Source organism: Micromys minutus (assembly GCF_963924665.1).
Source record: "Micromys minutus genome assembly, chromosome: 20".
Lineage (NCBI taxonomy): Eukaryota > Metazoa > Chordata > Mammalia > Rodentia > Muridae > Micromys > Micromys minutus.
Genome location: NC_137955.1, coordinates 42,914,081 through 42,940,148, shown reverse-complemented (window position 1 = coordinate 42,940,148; position 26,068 = coordinate 42,914,081). Strand labels below are relative to the sequence as shown.

Here is a 26,068-nt window from a genome sequence, read left to right as displayed (position 1 = left end):
TGACATAAGGGCGAGCCCACGTAAAATGCTGCCCAGAGGGCTAGGAGCCAGAGAATGGATAGCCCAGAGACACATGATAGAACCAAACATAAATGGCATTTTTAAAAAGTCAATGAAAGTATTCCCAATGATATTCTGCTATACCGATAGATCAACACCTTACTCAATTATCATCACAGACTCTTCACTCAGCAACTTATGGAAACAGTTGCAGGTACCCACAGCCAAACACTAGACAGAGCTTGGGGAAATCCATCAGAAGAGAGAGGAAGGATTGTAGGAGCCAAGGGAATCAAGGAAACACAAGAAAACCCACAGGATTTACTAATCTGAGCCCATAGGAGCTCAGTGGGACTTAACCACCAACCAGAGAGCGTGCATGGGACTGTCCTAAACCCTCTGCATATGTTACAGCTGTGTGGCTTGATTTTCTTGTGGAGACTCCAAACAATGGGAGCAGGAACTGTAGCTTTCTCTACTACCTGTTTTAGAGACTCTTTCCCCCTGCTGAGTCGCATTGTCTAGCCTTAACAGAAGAGGAGGTTCCTGCTCTTACTGCAACTGATATGTTATAGCTGGTTGGTATCCATTAAGGCAGGCCCTTTTCAGAAGAGAAATGGGGGAGAATTGGATTAGGGAGGGGAGAGAGAGGAGGTTGATGAGGAGAGACTAGGAAGAGAAAATGGAGGGCACACTGCTGTCAGGATGTAAAATAAATAAAATTTAAATTAAAAAAATGTTTCCAAGAGATCCAATTCTCACTTTAATAACACAGCCCATCCTTGCACCCTGTGTTCAGAGCATGCTCACCATCTGGTGCGACATAGTAGTCAAACATGGTGTCCCCAGGATCTGTCGGCGGTGGCAGGTGCAGTGTGGGCCCTTCTCGTGAGCGCAGCCAGAGTTCCATCCTCCGGCGACCTTCCAACTCCAGGACTGCACCCACACTCCACATCATGGCAAAGAGAAACAGCCTTCCCAGGTGTTCTGCGTCCACCTCCCCTGCCTGCTCCTGAGGATGAAGAAAGCATTCTCTTACTTGATCCTCGGTCTCCATCTAAAACAACAAATCTGGGGAAATGATATTAGCTGTCCCCAGGAGAAGAAACTGAGGAACAAATGGGAAACAATGCTCCAGGGGTACTAACTGGTTTAGAAGGTAAATGAAACCAAGCATGCAAGCTGTCTCAGTGGGTTAAGGCACTTGGCACCAGTCCTGATGGCCTGAGTCCAATTCCCCATACCTACATGATAGAATAAAACAATCAACAACCCAGGACTTGTCCCCTGATTTCTACAAACACAAAAGGAAATAAATGAATAAAATACAGTAGTAATATTTTTTTTAACAAAACTAATGACATTTATTTTTTCTGTTTTGTTTTCTTTTATTAATCATTCCATTCATTTACATCCCAAATGATATCCCACTTCCCGGTTTCCCGGTTTCCCTGCCACGAGTTCCCCATTCCACAACCTCCCTCACACCTCCCCTTTGCCTTTGTGAGATTGCTCCCCCAGCCACCCTCTCCTGTCCCACCCTAGCATCCCCTACACTGGAGCATCAAACCTCCATAAGACCAAGGGCCTCCCCTCCCACTGGTGTCAGACAAGGCCATTCTCTGCTACCTACGTATCTGGAGCCACGGGTCCCTCCCTGTGTACTCCTTGGTGACATTTATTATATAGTTATATTAACCAGGAACAAAATTCAATGGCTTGCTTCATTCAAAGATATAAGGGGAAACTGGTATGTCTGAAACTTCTCTAAGCCCCTGCCGCATTTCGACCATCCAACCCTAACCAAACCTAGTTTCAAACGCTGTGCTCTCTGCACAGTGCGCTCAGGAGGAAGGTGCAATACCTCACCTTGGTGGGAATCAGGCCTTGCAGCATATGGATGCTCTGTGTGATCACAAAGGCTTCCAGAATCTCCATCTTCAACTCCAGGTTCTGGATGCTGAACTGATACAGGTCTGGGAAAGTCTCTGCATACAGCTGTCGAAGGATTTCAGCCTCCTGAGGACACCGTCTCTTGAGAAAGCCCTGTAAGTTCACACACCAGCGAATTGGTGAAACCAGGAAAATGACCACTGGGGCATAAAAAAACATTTTTACAGCTCTATTACTTAATTAACAATGATGACAATTAATAGTGATACAAAGTGTTATCATGCTTAAGATGCTTCAAGCCTGGTTAGAAACTCATGTAACAATTGATTTAGGCCTTCACAGCAACTCCCTGAGATCAGAACTATTATTATCCCCCTGACACGGGCATCTTCAGTAAGCCACCCAGTGTCCCATAGTTGGTAAGTGACAAGGCCAGAATGAACACTCAGAGAGTCTGTCTGCAGCTTTCACATGAGCAGGTCCAGTGCCACGTGTGAGCCTAGTGGTCTTCCCCCTTCCCCTGTGAGCTGCCCCTTACTGCTGCCTTAGTTTGTCTCATGCTCAGTCACGTGGGTGAGACTTTATGGTGCAGCTTCTGACGTGAGGAGACAGAATCTTACAACAGGCTCCTGATCACCTGAGGATCCTATGTTATTTAAATGCATGTGGAAAATGTGATTAGGTGTAATAGTACCGTAAAACTCCAGGTAGGATACTATAGAAATGCACTTTATAAGGAGCAAGCTAAATATCTGTGACTCGATACAATAAAAAGTATTTTTTTCAAATAAGTTTATGAAATTTAAGTACATTAGGGGAAAAATCATGCAATCACAATTGACTTGTAGTCTGTTGTCTCTGTGGTCACCAGCACAGTCACACAAAGAAAATCTATTGTAATACTTGAAGCATATAAAGAGTCCTTGGTCTCCTCCTTGGAGATTCTAGCTTGGTAGGATTTGGATCTAACACAATTTCTTGTATTTTATAAATTATCACTGATGAGTACTTTTGAATATCCAAGAGCACCTGTACTTCCTTTTTAATGGGTAGAAAAACTAATTATGCAATATGAAACCTATAAAAGGCATTTTAGGACCATGTTCAAGGGTGCCGGCATCATTTTGCTATAAAGCATGCCCTTTTGTATCTCTCCATAAATGCTGTGAAATCTAAATCCTTTTGGAGCCCAGAATCATATAGCTTTTGCAAAAAAATTAATAAAAGTTAGAATATTCCTATACAGAAATGAGTACAAAATATAATGGAAGTATAAAATGATACCTACACAATTTAAATTAGAAATTTTTAAAATAAAATCATCTTCAAAATAAAAAGGCAAATGAAGGTTTAAAATCTAGGCATCTGTGTGATAAAAGTCACATGTGTTATCCAGTAGCACTTACTGGATGGTATAGTATCTTATAGTATGGATTTAATGAAACACATAAGCATGTAAGGTATGGAACTATAATAAAATTCTAATTAATATATTCTAGAACATATTGACAGTAATAAACTACTAAACCTAATCATGAAGTGACATGATATAAAATATTATTTCTAAGCACAAAGTTAAAATTAATATTATGACAAATGAATCTCATTAAAAACATTCTTCGTGTACAAATTTAACAAATTGTCTTTAAGTTAAAATTCTAAGAAAGTTGTTCCCAAATTTTATGCGAACAAGTACCTTTCAAAACTGCCATGAGTCCCTAAAGTGATGATACTAAATTTTACTTTTCAAGCCTCACACACGGTTTGGCAGGATTATTGATTCATACAGGCCTGACAATTTCCTGGAAATCACAGTTCTAAGTGATTAGAAGGATAGCGGGGGAGGCTGAGAGGGGTAATCAGGGTCTGAGCGGCCCTGTGCATACAAGGGCTTTTCAGAAACAGTAGCATTAGTAAAAGCCATTGCCACCAGCTGCAGAAGAGTCATCGTGCTTAGAAGGAATGCTGAAGATGTCTTTCCTTTTTGTATTATACAAAAGAAAGGATTCAATCATACCTCAAGAATAGGGCTCCAGTCGAGGACAGAGGAACTCATGAAAACCATCCCATTTCTTGAGACGGTGGCGGGAGAAGCATTGTCAATGTTATGAGGTTCAAAAACTATCTTGCAGTTTGGAGCCATGGGAATCCGGTCGCCATTGGCCAGAGTCAGGGTTTTATTATCATCCAACACAGAATTCAGATTTTCAATCCAGATGGCATCAACGGGGCCATCAAGAACAATCCAGATATGTTCCCCTGGAGGCCACCCAAGAGAAAAGGGAGAGAGCACACATGCACACAGGTGCCTGGTTATGTAGCTATGAGCACTCTCTCTCTCTCAAGAGTTCAAGAACAGGTATATAGTGGCTGTTTATTTCAAATAAAACACGGTTCTCCATGATGACTAAGTTACAGGAGCACAAAGAACATTCTAAGTTCCTCGCGTGGCTGTTATGTTCAAACCATGATCAAACCCAAAATGCCTTTGTTCCTTTAAAAGATACTAAGCACCTTTCTGTCTGTAGCTCTGTTCTATGGGATGAGATATGACAGTCGGTGAGATAATGTGTCACCTTCAAGGAGTTTGCATTCTAAGTGGGAAAGACAGAGAAACACTGTGAGCAATTTAAGCAGATTCTGAGAGAAGAAGCACTATTTTGGATAAAGTGTCAGTGAAAACTTTTACACAAACTGAAGATATTTAAAGATCGAGAAGCCATCTATACTTTTATCTATCGTCCACCTATGAACAGAATGTAGAAAGACCCTGGGTCAGGAATGAGCTTCAGGTGATAAAATGGGACTGAATGCTTTGTACCCTCTAAGGTGAGATATTGAATTTTTATTCTCTAAGATTAAATAGTATAGGCTCAGACAATGAATGACCTCACTGTCTATGGAAGGATACAACCAAAAACTTGGGAGCCCTCAAAACAGTGCAAATTAAACACCTGTCTTTGTTTGTGGACTGGTTTGTCTGTTCTGCTGTGTTACAGCAGTCCAAAAGGATGAAGAGAAGAAAATAAAACAGTAGGACAGGAAGAAATCAGACCCAGCTAACAAGTTACAGGGTAGTATTTCAGTGCAACAGAAAAGACCATGGAGCAGAGCAGGCAAAATTAAGTCGTGCACATATTAATAGCCAGCAGAGATCTCAGGAGAGTGGTTGACCTAGAAGCGGGGAGAAATCAGGACTGGAGGTTAGACATGTAGAAGTTTTGGGCTTCCAATTCCTCCCAATCCATGGAGGCTGCCTAAGTTTCTTCTAGACTAAAATAAAAATTGTAGAGAGAGTCAGGAGGCCTGGGAACAGAGACAAGGCAATGTTTAGATTTCTGCCAGAGATGCCTCTGGTCCCTCCACCCATCCACCTTTTTAAGATATCTCATTTCAATGAAAGTGGGAGCGGAGGCAGCCTGCAGGATGGAGAATCTTGAGTCCACACAGGCAAGATTCCGGAAGAAGGGAGACCACCGATTGTGTAAAGACCACTGAAGGCAGAAGTATAGTGAGAAGAAAAGCCAGCCTGTGTTTTAAATGCCAGAAATCACCAAAGTCCTTCAGAATGTCTCTCGGGAGACAATGGGGACCAACAGGATGGGAGTCACCTAAGAAGATAATTGGAGCTAGAGAATGAGAAAGAGAAGAAGGTTCAACAAGAATGAAAGCATCGGTGAAGGTTATTTATTTGCTACAGTTGTAGCTTTTTCTCATGCCTGTCCCCCACTGTCACTCAACTACACCATTACAGTCAGGTTCTAAAGTTCCCTTGCTGCACTTGACTCTGAGGATTCTACTCAGATTAAACAGTTCAGGATCCCTCCTGAGCTCAACTAACAATAGGTCACTTTGAAAGACAAAGCTTGCCTCCTCTTTAGAGGAGCTGCTCTCTGAGCAATCCTGGGAGTTAAAATTCTATCACTGTGCCTACATTTATGCTGGGTTATTGAACATACTAGAAGCAAATTTTTAATTTGCTGTAAAATAACAGTTCCGAATAGAAGCATTTTCACTGTCTCTTAATTACCAATGTCAAAGGACAGGTTCCTTCGCCTTCAAGAGACCCTGGATGATGCTATCTTAAAACATGTATCAGCAGGAGTCTGCTGCCCAAAGTGAAGGCAGGAAGGATCTGCCAAGATCTCCGCCCTCCTGTGTATCTTTGCCTTGAAGGTTCCCATTGTCCTTTTTTCCGCTGGAAGTGAGGACACACAGTGAGAGCTGAGCTGCTACCATTTTTTCCAGCTGAGGTGATATTCTGAGAACACTGTGCTCGGTTTACAGTGTCTATAAAAGAGACATCAATGACTAAACAGCCAGCCCTTAAAGGTCTGCTTTAGCAATCTAATGCCAGTGTCCCCAAAGCAGAATGATTTGTCAGCTCACTTTGGGTATACATAATTTTCTGCCCCCCAAAAAGCTCAGCTCTCTACATGATTTCATAGAAGAACCAGTTTTTACAAAACAAGCTGTGTAGAAGTAAATGTTACATTTTAAAGCATGCGGTGAGCATAATAACATCAAAATCACCTTATTCAATGCTATCAACCTTCTTCAACAGCTTTTCTCTCTCTTTTATGCTATAATATTACAAGGATGTGTAAGTATTATTTTAGCAAACAAAACAAACATCCTTTAAAGAGGAGATGTTTAGAGCCAGTAAGAAAGCTCAGCAGATAAAAATTGCCTGAAACCACATGGCAGAAAGACAGACCCAGCAGCTAAAACAGCCGTCCTCTGACTTTACCATGTGCACTGTAATTCACACACACACATGCACACACATATACACATGCATGAACACACATATGCACACATGCATATAGATGCATGCATGCCTGCATATATACACAAGCACGCAAGCATGCGCTCATGCACACACACATAAACATACATGCACGTACACACATGCTTACACACATACATACACATGCACACATATGCATACACACATGCACATGCTCACACACCATAAATAACTGAAATGCAATATAAATGTTAAAGGCGAGGCTTGAGTGTACTGAACAAAACTTTCATTACTTCAATACTCAGAAATATAATGAAATCTTTTACTTAGTCTTGGCTAATATATGCACAGCACCACTGCTTGGTAATTCTATCTAGACATCTATGACTTTGTTTAGAAATTTATATTTAACATAATATTTATCCCTCTACCTTTCTTTGCTTTCAATGTCTTCCTCCAAAGAGTAGAAAATATTCCATCCGTCCAATCATTTGTGGCTACATCAAGGCGACCAAACATCTGTGGGGCAGTAATTGCTTTGGGATTCATCCTCATTTCTCTGTGTGGTTTTCCACAATCTGCAGCAAGCATATCCAAATTTTAAACATCTCGGACATAGCATGAGCCAACATGAAGCAACATTGCGCTAATTTGTGGTATACTGTCAGCAAGTGGTCAAAACACGGCAAGTGAAAGATTATACTAAAATGTATGTCATTCTGTATTCCAAGTTATAATTAGCCTTGTTATCCTTTATTGAGCATGGCATGTTGCTGTATATAAAATAAATTCATATTGCTTTAGTGACAAGAGGGATGCCATGCTGAAATTCTGCAAGTACTTTCTCAGTGTGCATAAGAACTACCCAGTTCATTGAAGGGCCCTAACTATAGAAGACATGAGGTGGGAGAAATGCCTCCTCCTGCTTTTTTCTCTTTTGTTACTAAGCTTAGGCAGTTGCTCATACTTTGCAATCTTCAGGTTGGGATTTATACCACCTTAGTCCCCTGATTTGGGGTACAGAAGTACAAAACCAGCTGTTCTGGGTCTCCAATTTGTAAATAGAATAGCAGGTGATGTTAGCATCCAGTAGCATTGAACCAACACACAAGAAATCTCTCGTGTGTGTGTGTGTGTGTGTGTGTCTGTGTTTCTGTGTGTCTGTGTATGTATATAGCTGTGTATGTCTGTGTGTCTGTGTCTGTCTGTCTGTGTGTGTTTGTAGTAGTATCTGTGTGTTTAGTGTCTGGGTATTGTGTGAGTGTAATATCTATGTGTAGTGTCTGTGTGTGTCTGTGTGTATGTGTCTGTGTGTAGTGTCTATGTATAGTGTCGGTGTGTGTGTGTGTCTGTGTGTGTGCATGTGTATGAGTATAGTGTCTGTGTGTGTGTTTGTGTGCATTCCCTATTGCATCAGTTTCCCTAGAGAATCTTAACTAAAACACCCACTTAGAAAGACAGAACCACATTTCTAATTTCTAGGAATCACAAAGCTAATTAGGGTAATTATTTGCAGTATTTTATGATATAAAAGTTCAACCTAACCACAGCTGAGCTTTCACAATAGGTGATATCCATAATACTATGGCTATATTAATTTAATATAATCACACTTTATGAAAATCTTCAAGTATATGTTGGTCACTTTCAAGGGTGAAAACTGTACTTATTCTATTGCACATAAAATATAAACCATTAAACCACATAGCGTAAATAGAGCTTTTATTTTCATTTAAGAGAACATTTTTATTTTAAAACCACTGTAAGAATAAATCCTTGACTTTGATGATGTTGCTTAGATGCTTCCTCTTGAGTCTTTCTCTAGGTGTTTCTTGATTGAGTCCTGATCACTCCACTATTGTAGACCTAGTGTGAACACCTTTTCTAACTGTTGATCCATCACTCCACCATTGTAGACCTAGCGTGAACAGCTTTTCCTCCTCCCAATCCTTACAAACCTCCCACCCATAATCTCTTCTCTCCAAGGACATCAGATGGTTTTCTGCAAGCAGGGGTTATGATCATGACACAATGGCTTCTCCAGACACATGGGATGAAACCCAGGTAGTCAGTATGCTTAGAAAGTTCCCCATCCCCAAGACAGATACTGCCCTTATTGGGGCCCTATAAAGGCAGAGAAAGAAGAAAATGGACTCTCAGAGTCTTAAAGGAAGAAAGAAAGAAGCAGAATAAATTAGTAAATAACACACTACTTAACTAGTCAACTGTGGCATAAACTTCAAAAAAACTATGAGGTAGAGCACGGGCCATCTGCTCTTCTCCTCTACCAGGGAAGGATATGTCTGTCTCGAGGATATTAATTCCTTTTCTTTGAGTCACTTTCTCATACTGAGATAAGTATGGGACAAAAAGTTGAGAGATATTTCTGAAGCCAGTATAGGGCTCTCAGAAACAATGACATTTACAGCCAGGGACTGCTAAAGAAGAGTGACACTTGATGCCAAGACTATCACTTACTACACTTCTACATGCAGCCTTGTGACACCCAGCCCCACCACCACCCACAAACAAATTGTATTTCAGCCATGCTAAAATGCCATGCATGACAAGTGCCATGCCCGAGGATCCCATGCTTCCCCATCGCTCTTGTCCTCTACAGGTGCTTCCTCTGTGACAATTGTCAGCTACTCAAGCCTTAGGTCTCACAGGAAGCAGTATCTTCCCTGTAAGACTCTATAACAACTTAGAAAGTTTCTCATTCCCTCTTCCTCTGTCCCCAATATACTTCGAACCTTCCTCCTAACAATGACACGTTCATTCATTACCTGTGCCTATGCCTGTCTCCCCGACGCACTGTTAACCTCCCACATGCATTTGTGTGCCTATTTCCTGGCTTCTAGTAGGAAACATGGCAAATGGCAAAGTGCATACTATTAAAATTAAAAAAAAAAAAAAAAAACAGTTCGTGGGAATTGCCTTGTGAACCAACTAGCAACATGCTCGGGTCTTGGACCTCTCTAATAGAAGTTTTGCCCAATTATCTCCTTCACCTTTTGGATAATTAAACTTTCCCGCCTGAAACAATGAGCTACTTAATATAGTTAATGTTTACCCTATGTACTAAAGCTGAGAGTAAGTTAATGAACAGCCAATAGTCTAATAACAAATTCATCTTTTCGTGGAAATTCTCCCAACCCCACAATGCCAAATGGTAATATATAATTCCGATGTAGCATGCACAATGTATCCTATATTGTTTAATATTTAGCATATCATTTTGTTCCAGTCACTGTATCAGGTGCATTTGCGGTCGACTGTTAACGGAAAATAGCTTCGACTGTAATAAAAATTTTGAATATAATTATGAAAACATCATCATTTAAAAACATTTTAAAATCCCAGACAGGCTCACAGCATACATGAAAAACCATGTAATAAATCCTGAAGATGTAAGTTCTCAGTTTGGAGAAGTTAGTTGCTAGCAAATAATTCAATTTGTTACTATCTGAAGACAGAGCCCTCACAGACAAAATTCACTTTATCCAATAATTTCTAGAAATGAGACCAAATTTATCATATGAAGAGCCCTGATGTGGGGGTACTGTCTGTCTCCAGCAACAATCAACTGTGTGTACCCATGTCAGTAAGCTGGGCTCCATTAACTGGAACCCTACAGCGCCTTCTCCAGCTCCAGTGCTATATTTCATTCCAACAAACAAAGTTCATAAATATTTTGTGATTTAGCTCTACCACCACTCAGGCTGCTAGCATGTTCAGAGGCATCAGTGTTCAATGAGAATCAGTGAATACAGGAATAATAGCCAACAGCGCAATTCACATTATCCTTAGATGACCTAATGTAATAAACTTGAGGGGGGATCTAGAAATAAAGCTCATTTATTAAACTTCACCAGAAAAGTATCTGCATAAATGTAGGACTGTAGCATTGAGATGACTCTTCAGGGCAGAATTTTAGGGTTGAGATTGGAATTATTTTGGGCAGTAACATTGTATAATGGAATTAGTGGGGAAGTGGCATGGTGTATTGGGAATTTGCTGATGGACCCTTTCCCTAACTTTCTGTCCCATCACCTACCATTTCCTGACCTTGGGCATTTCTGATTGTGAGACTTGAATTTCATATAAAAGAACAGCCTCCTCTGGAATGCAACATGAAGAGGAAGTTAGATGTATAAAACATACAACCCAATGAAAACGCCACTTTAAAATGTTTCCTTTCTGTGGTGTATGAACACAATGCATTATTTCTTAAATGTTCCCAATTAGCAGTAAACTAGTATTCTGTGCTTTAAAAAAAAAGAAAACTGTTTACGTCTCTGCCTTCACGTCCCTCCGGAGAAGTAGGATGTGCTACAACTATTCAAATGTGTCACCCAGGACAATGACATAGCTGCTCCATACCTGTCATTGCTTTCATCAGGGTGTGGATGCAGGTGGTCTTCCCAGATCCACTAGGCCCCAGGGTCATCATTCCATGCCTCACCCTCTGTGTTTCAAATAGCTGGATGACTTTCAGTTTCCAAGGAGGATGGTTAATTAAGCCAGCTTCCTCAACCTGGAACACAACAAAATCCCCACATTAGGTAACATTCACCATGACCCAGACTCACAATGACGAAGGATGGGGGAGAAGAAATTGGAGGTTAGGGATCAATGACTGTGGAGCTTCGGTTTGGCAAGATGGAAAATGATCGGAGGATGGGTAGTCGGGATGACTACACAGTAGAGACCCAGGAGTGGGAGGACACTGACTGAAACCATTCTGTCTCCTTCACAGCATCCCAATTAATAAGCTGGGTGGTGTGCAGTTAACCACAGTTAAAGAAAACCTACCACACAAGAATAATGTATGCAAATGTAGACAAAGAGTAGGCCAACACAGTCAAATACCTATCCCAAACTAGTAAGAAGCACCTGCATTTCTCTCCGGGAACTGACTTCATCGGTACCAATAATTTATTGAACGTTGAGTTTGAATGTAAACTTAAGAACAGAGAATTAAATACCAAAATACATCTTAAACACATTATTTAAAGAATGATAGAAAGTCCATGTAAATTCCAACCAGTCTGGATACTAGATATCATGTGTGTGCATTCATGGTTTCTATGCAGCAAATAATGGAGCATAGAAATTTTCAACCAATGTTCTAATATTAATCTGAAAAATGAGATGATGAGGTTGGAACTGAGAATAGGTCATGGAATTGAACTATAACATGACCAGTGAGTGTTTTATGAGGTACAACTTGGAGCCACTAAGTTGAGATCTAGGCCAAAACATCAAGCTCTAAGACATATATTTCTAAAACAACTATCTTATGCTTGAACTCACTGTACATCATGATTTTATTTTTGACCAGAATAACTCTGAGTTCATGAATGCATAGGTGTTTTAGTCAGGGTTTCTATTTCCTGCACAAAACATCATGACCAAGAAGCAAGTTGGGGAGGAAAGGATTTATTCAGCTTACACTTCCATATCACTGTTCCTCACCAGAGGAAGTCAGGACTGGAACTCAAGCAGGTCAGGAAGCAGGAGCTGAGCAGAGACCATGGAGGGATGTCACTTACTGGCTTGCTTCCCCTGGCTTGCTCAGCCTGCTTCCTTATAGAACCCAGGTCTACCAGCCCAGGGATGGCACCACCCACTATGGTCTGGGCCCTCCCTCCTTGATCACTAGTTGAGATCACAGCTGGATTTCATGGAGCTTTCCTTGAAAGCTTTCATTTCCTCAACTGAGGCTCCTTTCTCTGTGGTAACTCCAGCTTATGTCAAGTTGACACAAAACCAGCCAGTAAAATAAAGAATGGCCCAGAAGAAGCAATTCTGCGACCCTTCTCTTTTCTAGTTGATACATTCTTCCTGCACCCTCTTCCTTTCCCTAGGCTACAGAGGGGAAATTATACACACATTTCCCAAACATGGTCACATGGTCATCCCTGGTTAAAGTCAGAAAACAGAAAGACATGACTCTAGGAAGGAGACTGATAGTAAAGATAGAGGGTGAAGGGGATGGGAAGGAAAGGAAAGAAAGTGTGGATGGGAGTGATCCAGTTACTGTATATGTCTATGAAATTATCAAAGAACATATGTAAGAGAGAAAATATTGAAAACACAAAAATAACTTTGAATGATCATGTATCTCTATGTAATGCACACTCTTCAGAAAGTTCATGTTCAACTAGTATATGACATACTCCATCTTATAAATCACTTAGCCCTGTAGAAAGGGCTGTCATTCATTTAGCCAAATGATGAGAAAATATTTTTGCCAAATGAATAACTATTTTTATTGATCAGACTTTAGTGTACTAATCCCCAAGCTAAACACACACACACACACACACACACACTCACACAAAGGAAGTACTACTACATTTGAATTGTATTAAATTTTCGATAAAATCAATTTTATGTTATAAACTAATGACCATAGGGACAACCTCAATGGAAGGAGAGGCCCTTGGTCCAGGAAAGGCTCAATGCTCCAGTGTAGAGGAATGCCAGAGCAGGGAGGTGGGAATAGGTGGGTGAGTAGGGGAGCAGCCTTATAAAAGCAGGGGCAGAAATGATGAAATAGGGGGATTCCAGAGGGGAAACTGGAAAAGGGAATTACATTTGAAACATAAATAAAATATCCAATAAAAATTTTAAAAATTAATTTTTTCTAAAATTCTTCAAGGAAGGTAAACTAAGGTATAAGGTTTACACATTTCATCTCTACTCCTAGAAAGACTCAAGTCCATTAAACAACAGCAAGTGTCTATAAATCCAGGCACCTGACTAGGCACATTGCAATGGAATCCTTCATCACAGAGACTATGAAAGAGCCCTGGTGCCCAGAGGAATGAATGTAGAGAACTGACATACCATCACTGCAAATAGAATACAGAAACACAAATCTGAGCCAAACTGACATCCAGCAGGAAAGCCATTCCAGTCTCTATAGACCCTGCCAACCTGTGACATTTTATTTCTAAATCTAGTGGGATGGTTACCAGTAATGCTGACGCCTTTCAGATGTGACTCACTGGACATGTGGCTATGGGAAGACAGAAAAATTCTGTTGGGGACCTTCATCAGTGACCTACAGTGACCTCTCCTTTAGAAAGGCTGCAGCCTTGGTGTCACTCTTGGGGACACAGTGAGGGTGAGGACATTCCCCTTCACTCCTACCAAACTTAGACACTTTGGATGGAGTACTTATTGTAGGCATCGTGAAATGCATTACTTGTTTACTGATTGCTGTCTCCAGCTCAGGGTAGCCTGCTTTGTCCAGAAGGATATTTGGAAATAGATCTTCAATCAAACTCAAAAACAGGGGCTCATCTTCATCAATCTACAAAGAACAAAGGAAAAATTTTAGCACAAACACAGAATATGCAGAAATTTTGAAAATGTTCAACACAAGCCAGGGTTACCATTAGTCAAAATTGAATAATATGTTCTTCGTGTTTCCAATAACTAAAAGGGTAAAGTAAAGATGAACAAAGAAAACAAAAAGAAAAAAGAAAAGGAAGAGCTTCCTACATTTCAAATGTTTCATAAAATCTCCAATACAAAAGACAGGTCTGCAATCCCTAACTTAAATAGATTATCTTAATGAAATGTATTTGTAAATCAATTCATTGGAATCTGCTTTGTGCTTTTTTTTTGAAACACAAACAGCGTTTTGTCATTCTAGATACAGAGACATTGATGCGAGACATTGATTATCAGTAGTTCCTACAAGAATGGGAAATCATTACATTCTTGTAAAACTTAACACAACTCATTACCAGGCTCTGAAGACTTTCTAAAAGCAAGACTTTTTCTTTTATCTATCACACAGAAATGATTTAAACTATTTAGGTCTTTATTGTGTGGGTTTTTGAAATTATTATTATATTTCAGAGTCATGTTTTGACTATGTAGCGTATGTGTCTTGGTGCTATAGGAGTCAGCTACCATGTAGGTTCTGGGATCGAACCTGGGTCTTCTAGAAGAGCAACCAGAGTTCTTAGATGTTCTTGACTGCAAGACATTGCTCCAGCTGTGTATATACTTTTGATTTTTTAATCAATTCAATTCTATTGAAATAAAAACAATTCTGACTAGATGTGAGCCATTTGAGAAATGAAAAAAAAAAAACTTCTGAAAATGAATAATTTAAACTGTGCTCTCCAGCACTACTTGATCTGAGAATTAGGCATTTAAATAAATTTAAATAAATATTTCTAAATCTGATTCATCAAACTCATACTTAAGCAGGTAAAATACGTCCCCATGAGTCTCACCAGTTTGGAAAGGTTCATGTCACGCAGCACACGCATCACAATGGTGGACTCTGTATCCGTGGGACTGGCTCTTTTTGCTGCCCCCAATGTGCGCAAAACAGACAGAATATTTCTGAGACCAAAGTCATAGTGAACCTGAAGAAAGAGAGATATTAGGCATATTTCCAACAATATCCTACCATGGAAACAATATGAATTTGATTGAAAATCACATTCGTGATAATAAATCAATACTGACACCTTTAATAAACAAAAACCAAACAAAGTAAGAGTGTGAACGAGCAGATTCTGAGGGTGTGAGCTCAGGAGAGCTAGCTCTACCTCTTCCTGGGATGGTAGAGGAAAGTTCGCCCTGCAGCACTCAGAAGAGAGCTCCCTCAGGCCCCACCCTCACCCTCCACCTCACCTTGATAAAGCTGGCCCTGATGGTGCAGGCACAGAAGAACTGAAAAGCAGAACAACTCAGCTACCACCCAGGCCCAGGTCCAGGGCTTTGAGTTGTCCCACCCCAACAGCTATCCCATCTATGAGCTGCTAGAGCACATGAAAAGACTGGTCCTCCAGAACCAAAGCTGAAGGAGCTTCATGACATGGGAAAAACAACGGAATATCCAAGATGAGTCCCAGTGAGGATCCAGTATCGATAGTGTACGAACATTTGCAAGTAAAGCTGTTTAGTCAAAAGGGTGCACCATGTGACACACCGTGAAACACCATGGCTTCCATGGCGAGACTTGTTTTATTTTGGATTGGTTTTATTTTGTTTCAGGGGAGCAGTTTGCAGGGGTGGATAGATAACGGAGTGACAGGAAAATGAGTGTGATTGGGGTGCTTGGTGTGAAATTCACAATGAAACAATTAAGAAGTCAAATGAATAGAACAAAAGGTTTCTTTATTGATATGCTTGTTGAAAACTGAAGACTATCCAAGAGTCTTTCCTTATACTGCTATTAGCTCAAGTCCTTGGGTTAGAACTAAGATGTGTCTAGATAAGGGGGAAAGGTACACATTTCTTCTTAGACTGTGACAATCTTTTACCTTCATACATATGAAAATGCATCTGTGTCGCTCTAGCTGAAATTCGGGAGCAGAAGAAAACCAAAACATGACACTGAAACTTTTACTAATAATGTAGGGATATTAAGTATGAGGAAAAGAAGCCTCATGCACAGATCCTGTTCCAGAATCACCTGGAGGGAAAATCCCACTAAATCTGGAGCCATGCCTCAGCTTTGTGCTTAGTCTAATAATTATAAAAGTTCTGCATTCTAAATGCTAGCATATATGAGGTGAATAATTAAAATCCCATTATCCAACCACTGTGGAATACAGCTGGCAGTTCTAAAAATTAAAAATGAAGCAATCAGGCCAGGTGTTTGGGCAAAGGCCCATCCCAGCACCTGGAGAACGAAGAAGGATTTCAACTTCAAGACTTAAATGGCAAGTTCCAGGCCAACCTGTGTAATAGAGTGAGACATTGTCTCACAAACTTAAAAGGTAGACCTTCCATATGATGTGACACTCCTAGGGGAAGCCTAGACTCAAAGGGATGATTGGACAAGGATATATAAAATTCATACCCCACTGTTCACCAAAGATAGAAGTAGGGAGCAGCCCAGATGCCCAGGTGCTCAGATGCTCAGATGCCCAGATGCCCAGAGGCTCAGATGCCCAGATGCCTAGAGGCTCAGATGCCCAGGTTCTCAGATACCCAGATTTCCAGATGCTCAGATGCCCAGAAGCTCAGATGCTCAGATGCCCAAATGCCCAGAAGCTCAGATGCCCAGATGCCTAGAGGCTCAGATGCCCAGGGTCTCAGATACCCAGATTCCCAGATGCTCAGATGCCCAGAAGCTCAGAAGCCCAGATATTCAGATGCCCAGATTCCCAGATGCCCAGATTCCCAGATGCTCAGATGCCCAGATTCCTAGAGGTTCAGATGCCCAGATGCTCAGATGCTCATATGTGCAGATGCCCAGATGCCCTGGCACAGACAAATGAAGAAGCAAAGCACAGCACTTTTACACATGGAGTATTACATAGCCACATAAATAAGGAACTTCACACCACATCTCAGATGAACCTGGAAGGTATTATAGCCACAGAAGAACAAACACTGTATGATTTTATTTAGGTGAGTTATCTGTCAAGTTGGTAGAAAATTAAAATAGTGGCTGCCAGGGACTGGGAGGTGGGAAAGGGGTGCTGTCAAGTCACATGGTTTCGTTTTGCAAGGAAAAAAAGGTTACAAAGAATTTTTGTAGATCTGTTATAAACATACTTAACACTAATGAACTTTACACTTAAAATGGCTGATACAGTATATGTTTTACAAAATAAAATTATAATTAAATAAAAGCATAGTAAGGGTGGAGGGCAGAACACATTCAAGGTCAGTTCCTGCCTTCAAGTTCTTTCTTTCTAACCGGCTGGGTCATCTCTCCAGCCCAAAATTCAAGTTCTTAAGAAGAACAAAGAGAGGCTTCAAGGTTAAGAGCACTGACTGCTCTTCAGAGGTCCTGAGTTCAATTCCCTGAAACCACATGGTGGCTCACAACCATCTGTAATGGGACCCGATACTCTCTTCTGGTGTGCCTGAAGACAGAAACAGTGTACTCTTTAATAAATAAATTAAAAAGAAGACGAAGAACAACAACAAAGAAATAAACTTCTAAGTAAATGTGCCCAAAAGAAGTGATAACTTCAAAGTGTCAGTGGACAAGGGAAAACTTTCTTTGAGAAATGGAATAGTGTTAAATCCATGGGCCTGAAGTGGTATCTGCAAGGGGATGGCCACTCTGTGTGTATTGATTCCTCTCATTTCATGGTGGATTTGTGGAAGTGACCATAGGAGTGGAGTGCAGAAATGGTGAAGACAAGGGTTGGAGTCAGGGACATTGAACATTCTTCACAGCCAAGGAACAGAAGGGAAAGAGAAGACAATTCAATAAACTGATGCCCAATCAATAGTGAGATGGAATCAAGACTCTGGCTAGTACCTTCACTGTGACCTTCTGACACATATCAGACACACAGAAGCTGGCTTCAGTTCCTCAGACATGGAAATGTCTTCTACTCATTCAAGCCACTGAGCTTATGACTAAAATAGTTAGCCAGTGATAGATAATTAATACAGATGTGATGATGTGATTAACTCATGTCTCCTAGCCATTAATTCTCATGAGGGCTTTATCTGCTATCCCAAACATATAGGAAACTATCGAGAAGTTTACAACAGAAAAAGCAATTAGTCAACAAGCTTAGTTAAATACTTGGGCCAGCTTGGGGGTCAATAGACAGAAGTTCCTAAAAACTGTGACATCACCTCATACACCATGATGCACACACAGGTTATGTAACTTGTCAACAGCAATACCATTCATTTTATAGCTCGTAAGTCAGTTTGCAGAGTAACCATATCACTTCTGTGCCAGAAATAGCCATTCCTTTAAATGTATTTCTTAACAGAAGTCTAGAAAAAAAATCAATTTTGTTGGGTCTTGGGAGATAACTCTGCAGGTCAAGTGCTTGCTGTGTAACCATAAGATCTGATATCAGTTTGAAAACCAATGAGGGGTTTGAGGGGGGCCAGGCATGGTGGCACACACATAAATTCATTGCCCTGGAAAGACAGAAACAGATAGTTCTCACCCATCCTAGTTACTCAGTTAGCCTAAGGCCAGGGAGAGACACTGTGTCACAAGCCAAGGTGGACAGTACCTTAGAAACAGTTCATGAAGCTGACCTCTAGCCTCCACTTGCCTGTGTACGCACAATGCACATTAACCTACACACACACACACACACACACACACACACACACACACACACACACACTCCAGTCATTTTATACTTAGTGCCAAAGGTACATTGTCAAGAGTTCTAGTCTAAGCCAAAGAGCTATTGGTAACTGGCAGCTTCTGGGAGAGGGTAAGTTGGTTTTTAACAAACATCAAGCCTGTGAGGCAACCCAAGCTCCAGTAGATAATAGTTTTACATTCACGCATATATGGGCACTCAATTGATGGGGACTTGATTGATGGTTTTAAGAACACATGAAATCTAGAGAGAAAAGTGGTAAAGGGGATAAAGTAGGAATTGGAGGCGACAGAATATGAGGTAACTTCATCAAAAGACATTGTTCTCTTGTATGAAATTTCCAAACAATTTTTAAAAGAAATGGGAATGTTCGAGTAAACAGAAAAAGAAAAAGAAAAAGAAGAAAGAAAGAAAGAATGCAGCTAACTCCATAAAGACCTTCCGAATAGCACACCTGCTTCGAGAGCTGCTCCTCACACAGCTGATAGAGCGTGAAAAATTTTCTGGCCAGAACTACGTTGTCGATGAAGCCACAGCTGGCCAGCTTCACCCTGATGATAATCTGCCGATCCGGCACCATCATGGCGACGGAGCGGAAGTTGATCTTCAAGTTCTCAGGGAGTTCCTGGCGCCCAGCGTAGCCAGGGTTCTAAATGGAAGCAAAACCCAAGGATGAATGACACACTCCTGGGACAGTTAGGAAACACTGTCCATTAAGAGACTCATTATGCACACAACACAGATCTGGAATGTCAAGTGGGCGGCTCATTTACATATCTCTCCCTTCCTTTGCCTGGACCATCTAAGTCATGCAAGCTTCGTTTAGCTCCTAAAGGTTTTCGAACAGAAATGATCATTACAATCTCCATTGCTGGGCATGATGCTCAGGTGACACACAGGACCGGGGAGTGGTGTGAGCTACAATGACAAGGCTGAGTTGCATTTCAATGGCCGGCTCTTCTAGCAATACCTTACTCACCATGGTTAGAAAAAGTCCAAATTCTGGGTTCATGCTCACATTATCTCCATCAGTAAAAATGAAAGACTTTTTGTGCTCCTTTTTACATGTGAGGATGATGGAGATTTGCTGTGCTGCCACAGACAGGACTGGTAGGTCGATGCGGTTGAACTCATCAAAGCAACCCCAGGACCCAGACTGCGCCAGCCCTTAGAAAGGAAATTAAACAGAAAAATCCAATTAGTGCATCATTTCTGAGAACCGAGAAAACGGACATTACACAGCTGCCAAAAGGAGCCAGAGATCCATTTGTTCAAAACTGGGGCTTAGAAAATAAATCATGCATCCACAGGCCCCAAACAGCTGAGACGTTGGCAGGCTGTCTGTAAACAATCAACCATATTTCTGACGACAAGTGCTTTACAAAGGGAAAATTACATGAGCATCCCATCCACCTAGTGTTGCTAAGACTGGAGCTTGTCATATAAAGCAAGCCAGGGAAACAGACACCAAAATGTATCCAGCTCTTGAAAAAAAAAAAAAACAAAGATACAAATCTTTTGCCATTGTTGCTGCTGCAGACTGAATCAAGTTTCCAACAACCTAGACACTGGCCGCCAGGGAGCTGGACCACCCAGAGAGATAAATCTTTTAACAAGAAATTTCACCTGGCCTGAAATTTCTCAGTGACTGAAAAGCACAGCACTTGCCTTTGAATATCCGCCCAAGTCCCCGGAAATCCATCTGGTCCGAGCAGTTGAAAACTACAACGTACTTCCCAAGACACCGGCCCATGTCCTTGGTGGTCTCTGTCTTGCCTGTCCCTGCAGGACCAGCAGGGGCTCCTCCCATGCTCATGCCTAGAGCTTGAGCCAATGTGATATAGCACCTGCAGAGACAGCTGGGAGTTAGAAACGTGTTAGGGCATCCCGAAGGCGCTCAGCTGTCACAGAGAAACAAACCTGTGCATGTTTAAAAGATGCAGAAAGAGGATCAGTCTCCCCAGACATAATTTCCAAACCTACGTCCTAAGACATATATCTTCATGTATGTTGGCATGTGTGGAAGGGGGGGTCATCTCTGGCCAAATGTGTTTGAGAAGTATGTAAAAAGTTACAAAAATTTCCTTACTGACATTTTCAGGCTTTATGATGATATTTATTATAATTATTCAAATGCATACACACGAGAAAATAGTATAGAAAATTGACAACATTTATCTGCAGGCCTTTCCTACAAGTCTATTAGTATCAAAAGACTAACACTGAGTCAGGCTCACTGACCGTGAGGGACATGCACATTGCTACATATCACCTGGCACCCGAAAGGAGACGTTACTAAAAAACGGTAAAGACAGGAATTGATGAGCGGGTTATATACTGTCGGTGAAGATGTGACTTGGTAAAGTCATTATGGTAACTGGTATAAACTTTCTCCCCCAGAAAAAAAAAGGGAAGGAAGGAAGGAAGGAAGGAAGGAAGGGAAAGAGAGAGAGAGAAAGAAGGGAAAAAAGAAAGCGTGCACTAACATAAACTCCACAATCTCTCATCTGGGTGCATACACAAAATAAAATAAAATTGCCCCATCATAAATATCTGCTCCGCTATGTTTACTGGAGGCCAAGAAAAGACCCAATTGTCAGGTAATTAATGTTCACAATAGACATAAAAATATGCAACAGTCAATGAATAAATGAACTTTTCGAAATAAGGTTTTATAGAAAAGAACACTTTTTAGTCTTTAAAAAGAGAGCAACTGAGCCAGAGACACTCACACCTTCCAGTTCCCACGTATGCCAGGGATCAAACCAGGACCCAGCAGGGATGGCTGTAGCCAGAATGCACCGAGAAGGAGACAGATACTGGAAAGACGACCTCCCGCAGACAGGCAATCTAGGGATAAGAAAATGCTTCCCCATCTCAGTGCTTAACCCAGAAATTTTCTGTCCAAAGGAAGAACGGAGACAGAACAATGGGACAGAGACTGAAGGAAGTCAACCAGTGACTGCCCTACCCGAGGATCCATCATGTCTGCAGACACCAAACCCAACACTGTTGTCGGGAGGTGCTTGCTGACAGGAACCTAGTGCGGCAGTTCCTGAGAAAGTCTGGCCAACAACTGACCAAAGCAGATGTGGATGCTTCGAGCCAACCATCAGACAGAGCTCAGGGAACCAGGTGGAGGATGTGGCAGAAGGACTGGAGGAGTGAAGGGGGATTGCAACCCCATTAAAAGAACAACATTGGCTGGCCTGACCACCCAGTTCTCACACCGTCTAGACCACCAACCAAGGAGTGTACCTGGAGGAACCCATGGCTCCCGATACATAGGTAGCAGAGGGTGGCCTTGTCTGACAGCAACGGGAGGGGAGGCCCTTGGTCCTAGGGAGGCTTGATGCTCCAGAGTAGGGAGATGATGGTAGAGCAAGGGAATGTAGGTGGCTGGGGGAGCACTCTCATATAGCCAAGGGGGAGAGGGGAGGGCGGATATGGGGTGGGGGGCCGGTGGACGGTTTACCGGAAAGTGGGATATCATTGAGATGTAAAGGAATAAAATGATTAATATAAATAAATAAATAAATAAATAAATAAATAAAAAGTAAAAAAAACAACGGAGAGTTCATTTTATACCTCTCTAAATAGCTAAGATCAAAAACGGAAGCAACAGTTCATGCTAAAGATGATGTGGAGCAAGGGGAACACTCCTCTATTGCTGGTGCGAGTGCAAGCCTGTATCGCCACTTTGAAAACCAATTTGGTGTTTTCTCAGAAAATTGGAAGTAGATCTACCTCAAGACCTAGCTATGTCTCTCTCACATATAAACCCAAAGGACGCTCCACCGTACTACAAGGACATTTGCTCAACTAGGCTCATAGAAACTTTATTATTAATAGCCACTGGAAACAACCTAGTTGCTCCTTAATGGATGAATGGATAAAGAAAATGTAGTATATTTACACATGGAATATTAATTAGCCTTTATATACAATGACATCATGAATTTTGAATCCTAAATGGATGGAACTAGAAAATATCATCCTGAGTGAGGTAGCCCAGACTCAAAAAGACAAACTCATATGGCCATAAAGTATAGGGTAACTGTGCTACAACCCACAGACACAAAGAAACTAAGTAACAAGGAGTTAACAAGGAGAGCCCAAGGGAAGATGCTTAAATCTCATTGAGAAGGAAAAATAAAATAGATAGAGGGTGGATAGAGGGGTGGAGAGGGGAACAGGAGGGACCAAGTGCGGGGAGGACATAGGGAGTGGGAAGTGAAATCAGTAGGGGGGCATCTCTGGGATGAGGTAGAAATCTAAGACAATGGAAACCCCCAGGAGGGTGACTCTAGCTAAGACTCCTAACAATGGAGGATATGGAGCCAAACTGGTCATCTTCTGTAACCAAACAAGAATGGAGGAATTCCAAGGGAGGAACTGGAACATCAACCCAGCCACAAAACCGTTGACCTACAATTTGTCCTGCCTACCAGATGTGCCGGGGTGAAAATGAAACAGAAATTGAAGGAAGGGCCAACCGAGGCCCATGCCGTGAGAGGGAGCTCACCCTGACACTTGCTAATGATATTCTGCTATAGTTGCAGACACAGGAGCCTAGCATCACGGTCCTCAAAGAGATTTTGCCTGGCAACTAACAGAAATAGGTGCAGAGACCCATAGCCAGACACTAGGCTGAGCTTGGAGAACACTGTAGAAGAGGAGAAAAAAAGATTAGAGGAGCCAGAGAGACTAAAGAAACCACAGGAAACTCCACAGAATCAACTAAGCTGGGTCTACATGGGCTCACAAGACTGACCCTCCAACCAGCACCTGCACGGGACTGCCCCAGCCCCTCTGCACATATCTTACACTTATGCGGCTTGGTCTTCCTGTGAGACTCCTAACAGTGGGAGCAGGGGCTGACTGTGATCCTGCTGACTGCCTCTGGGTCCCTTTCCTCCTACTGGGCCGCCTGTCTGGCCTCAACAGGAGAGGATCGCCTCATCTCACTGCAACTTGATATGTCAGGGTTGGTTGCTATTCGGGAAAGGCTTCCCCATTTCTGAAGAGAAATAGAGGAAGTATAGGTGTGGGAGGAAGAAAAGGGGGAAGGACTGGAAGGAGAGGGGAAGAGAAAAATATAGTCAGATATAAAATCAAACCTTACCATTTGAGACACCTGATGGAGGAAATTTTGCTAAGTAAAATAAGCCAGACACCAAAAGACATAATGATTTTTATCACATGCTAGGAAGAAGGTAGGCAGAATGTCTAGAAACTAAATAAATAATGGCCAGAGGCAGAAATGGAGATAAGAAATAAGATGTAAGGTAGATGGTTCCTATCAACTTTGTAGGGTCAGTAAATGTAGATAGCAGATAATGCAATTATATTATAGGATTAAAGTTAATAAGCCTATATTGTACTAGGAGTCCTCATAAAAGTTTGTAGATTTTAGCTAAGCTTCCCTCCAAAATGAGTAACTGTGAGCTGCCAGTTGACATGCATCACGGAAGTCACCACTTACTATCCCTGTCTACCACATTGGGTTGTAGACCTCAAAAGTACATACAAATTTTTATTTTTGAAAAAACTAAAAAATAAACTGGTCATGGCAACATGTGCTGTATTCCAAGAAGCAGAAGGATCATGAATTCAAGAGCAGCTGGGGTACATAAAAGGGTCAAAGTCAGCTTGAGCTGTACTGTGAGATCTTGTCTCCCACAAAAACCTCAAATCTTGGGATGCAGCTAAATAGGAGTTCAATTCAAAGCATGAGAAAAAGAGTAAAATAAATACATCCTATTCATCAGCTTGGGGATCATTTAATAGAGGCATTCATTGTGTATAACTTTACATGTACCATGTGTGACAGGGAGCCTATAGAGGCTACAGGAAGGAAGGCGCCGGACCTACAGATAGCTGTGGGTTGTGATGCAGCTACGAGGAGGCGAACCCAGACCCTCTGCAAAAGCCACAAGTACCCTCAAGCCCTGAGTCGTCTCCTCAGCCCCACAAAATCTTGGTTTTAAACAACACATTGCTAGAGAATTTTGTTGCAAGGCACCCTGTGAGTACCTGCAATTCCATACACGTCTCATATGAGGATAATACATGAAAGACCGAGTGAGCAAATATAAGAAAGCCTGTAAAGGAAAAATTTTACCCTGGAAATCTGATAATAGATTATTTGATTCCCAGCACCACCTGGTGTTGCCAAAGAAAATAATTCATGGTCCAGCAAAGACTCACTATCCCAGTGTATGGGAATGCCAAGACACTGAGGTGGGAGAGGGTGGTTGGGAGAGGGAGCACCTTCATGAAGGCAATGGGAGGGGGAGGGGAGATGGGATTGGAGGAAAGGGGATGACATCTGAAAGGTAAATACAAAGAATATCCAATAAAAAAAGAAAGAAAATAATCCATAACCTGGCCCAGTTTTGTTTCCTGTGGATAAATATAAAAGTATTCATATGGACCTGAGAAATAACTCAGAAAAAAACCTAGTGACTATGATCTGTAAGGTTCTCTATTAGAAATAAGTTCCTGAAATCCAAGTGAGCAACCAGCCTGGCCAAGGAGGAAGAAGCCTGGTGAGAAACCAGATGAACACTTGCCCTCCCAACAAGTTTCTCCTCCTTGCCTGTCACCATTCTTCCAAAGCAGTCTTAGACAATCACCACCTACAAGATGTTCTCCATGTTAACGCATGAACAGAGAAACTTGCAAGAATAGAAATCCCTGTTCCGTTCCCACACACTAATAAGGAAAGATGTTCACTCAGTGGAGCAACTCTACTCTGTATCTCAGGAGAAGACCTGATGCTTAGGCTAGCCCATAGCTGTTGGCCAAGTCCTTTCTATTCGACTCAGGCAACAACCCGGCCTCTAGAGGTAAGGAACCAACTCCAGCAAGTCACTGCTGTCCTGCAAAGCTCCTTAAAGCTATGACCCTGCAACTTTGTTGCTGTCTTTGCAACTGAGTATCCATAACATTACAGAGGCTTCCTATCAGTAAATAGAAGTTCTTTCTGCACCCTTTGGTTCTAAAATGCTCAAAGGTTTCTGAAGGAAAGCAACAGGGCTCATGCACCAGCAAGGATCTCCCTATGTTGAGAAATAGAGTATAAACTTTGAACTAGGGCACACTTATGTGCTTATGGGGAAGGGCAATAGGAAAGGTCATTAAACAGTGTGTATTCCATGATTAAGAAAAACAGTGGGCCAGGCATAGTGGTGTACTCCTGAAATCCAGCACTCAGTAGGCCAACACAGAAAAGATGATGCAGTAGACGAAGGCCGGATGAACAATGATCAAGAATTAAAGTCAGCCGGGCTTCGTAAGTCCAGGTCCACCTGAACTATACAGTAGGATCTGAGACACACAT

The 26,068-nt window shown here is 41.7% G+C and overlaps 1 protein-coding gene across 1 annotated transcript in view; it reads right to left on the bottom strand.

The window, feature by feature from the left end:
* Nucleotides 1–26,068, bottom strand: part of DNAH5 (dynein axonemal heavy chain 5) — a gene marked incomplete at both ends in the record, with an annotated part of 235,306 nt that overhangs the window by 103,123 nt on the left and 106,115 nt on the right. The window contains 10 exons of the mRNA XM_080933639.1: nt 811–1,012; nt 1,870–2,046; nt 3,911–4,152; nt 7,075–7,221; nt 11,027–11,180; nt 13,860–13,967; nt 14,905–15,039; nt 19,178–19,372; nt 19,703–19,890; nt 20,383–20,570. Of these exons, the coding sequence (XP_080789765.1) occupies nt 811–1,012; nt 1,870–2,046; nt 3,911–4,152; nt 7,075–7,221; nt 11,027–11,180; nt 13,860–13,967; nt 14,905–15,039; nt 19,178–19,372; nt 19,703–19,890; nt 20,383–20,570 (1,736 nt within the window). The remainder of the gene's footprint in view (nt 1–810; nt 1,013–1,869; nt 2,047–3,910; nt 4,153–7,074; nt 7,222–11,026; nt 11,181–13,859; nt 13,968–14,904; nt 15,040–19,177; nt 19,373–19,702; nt 19,891–20,382; nt 20,571–26,068) is intronic.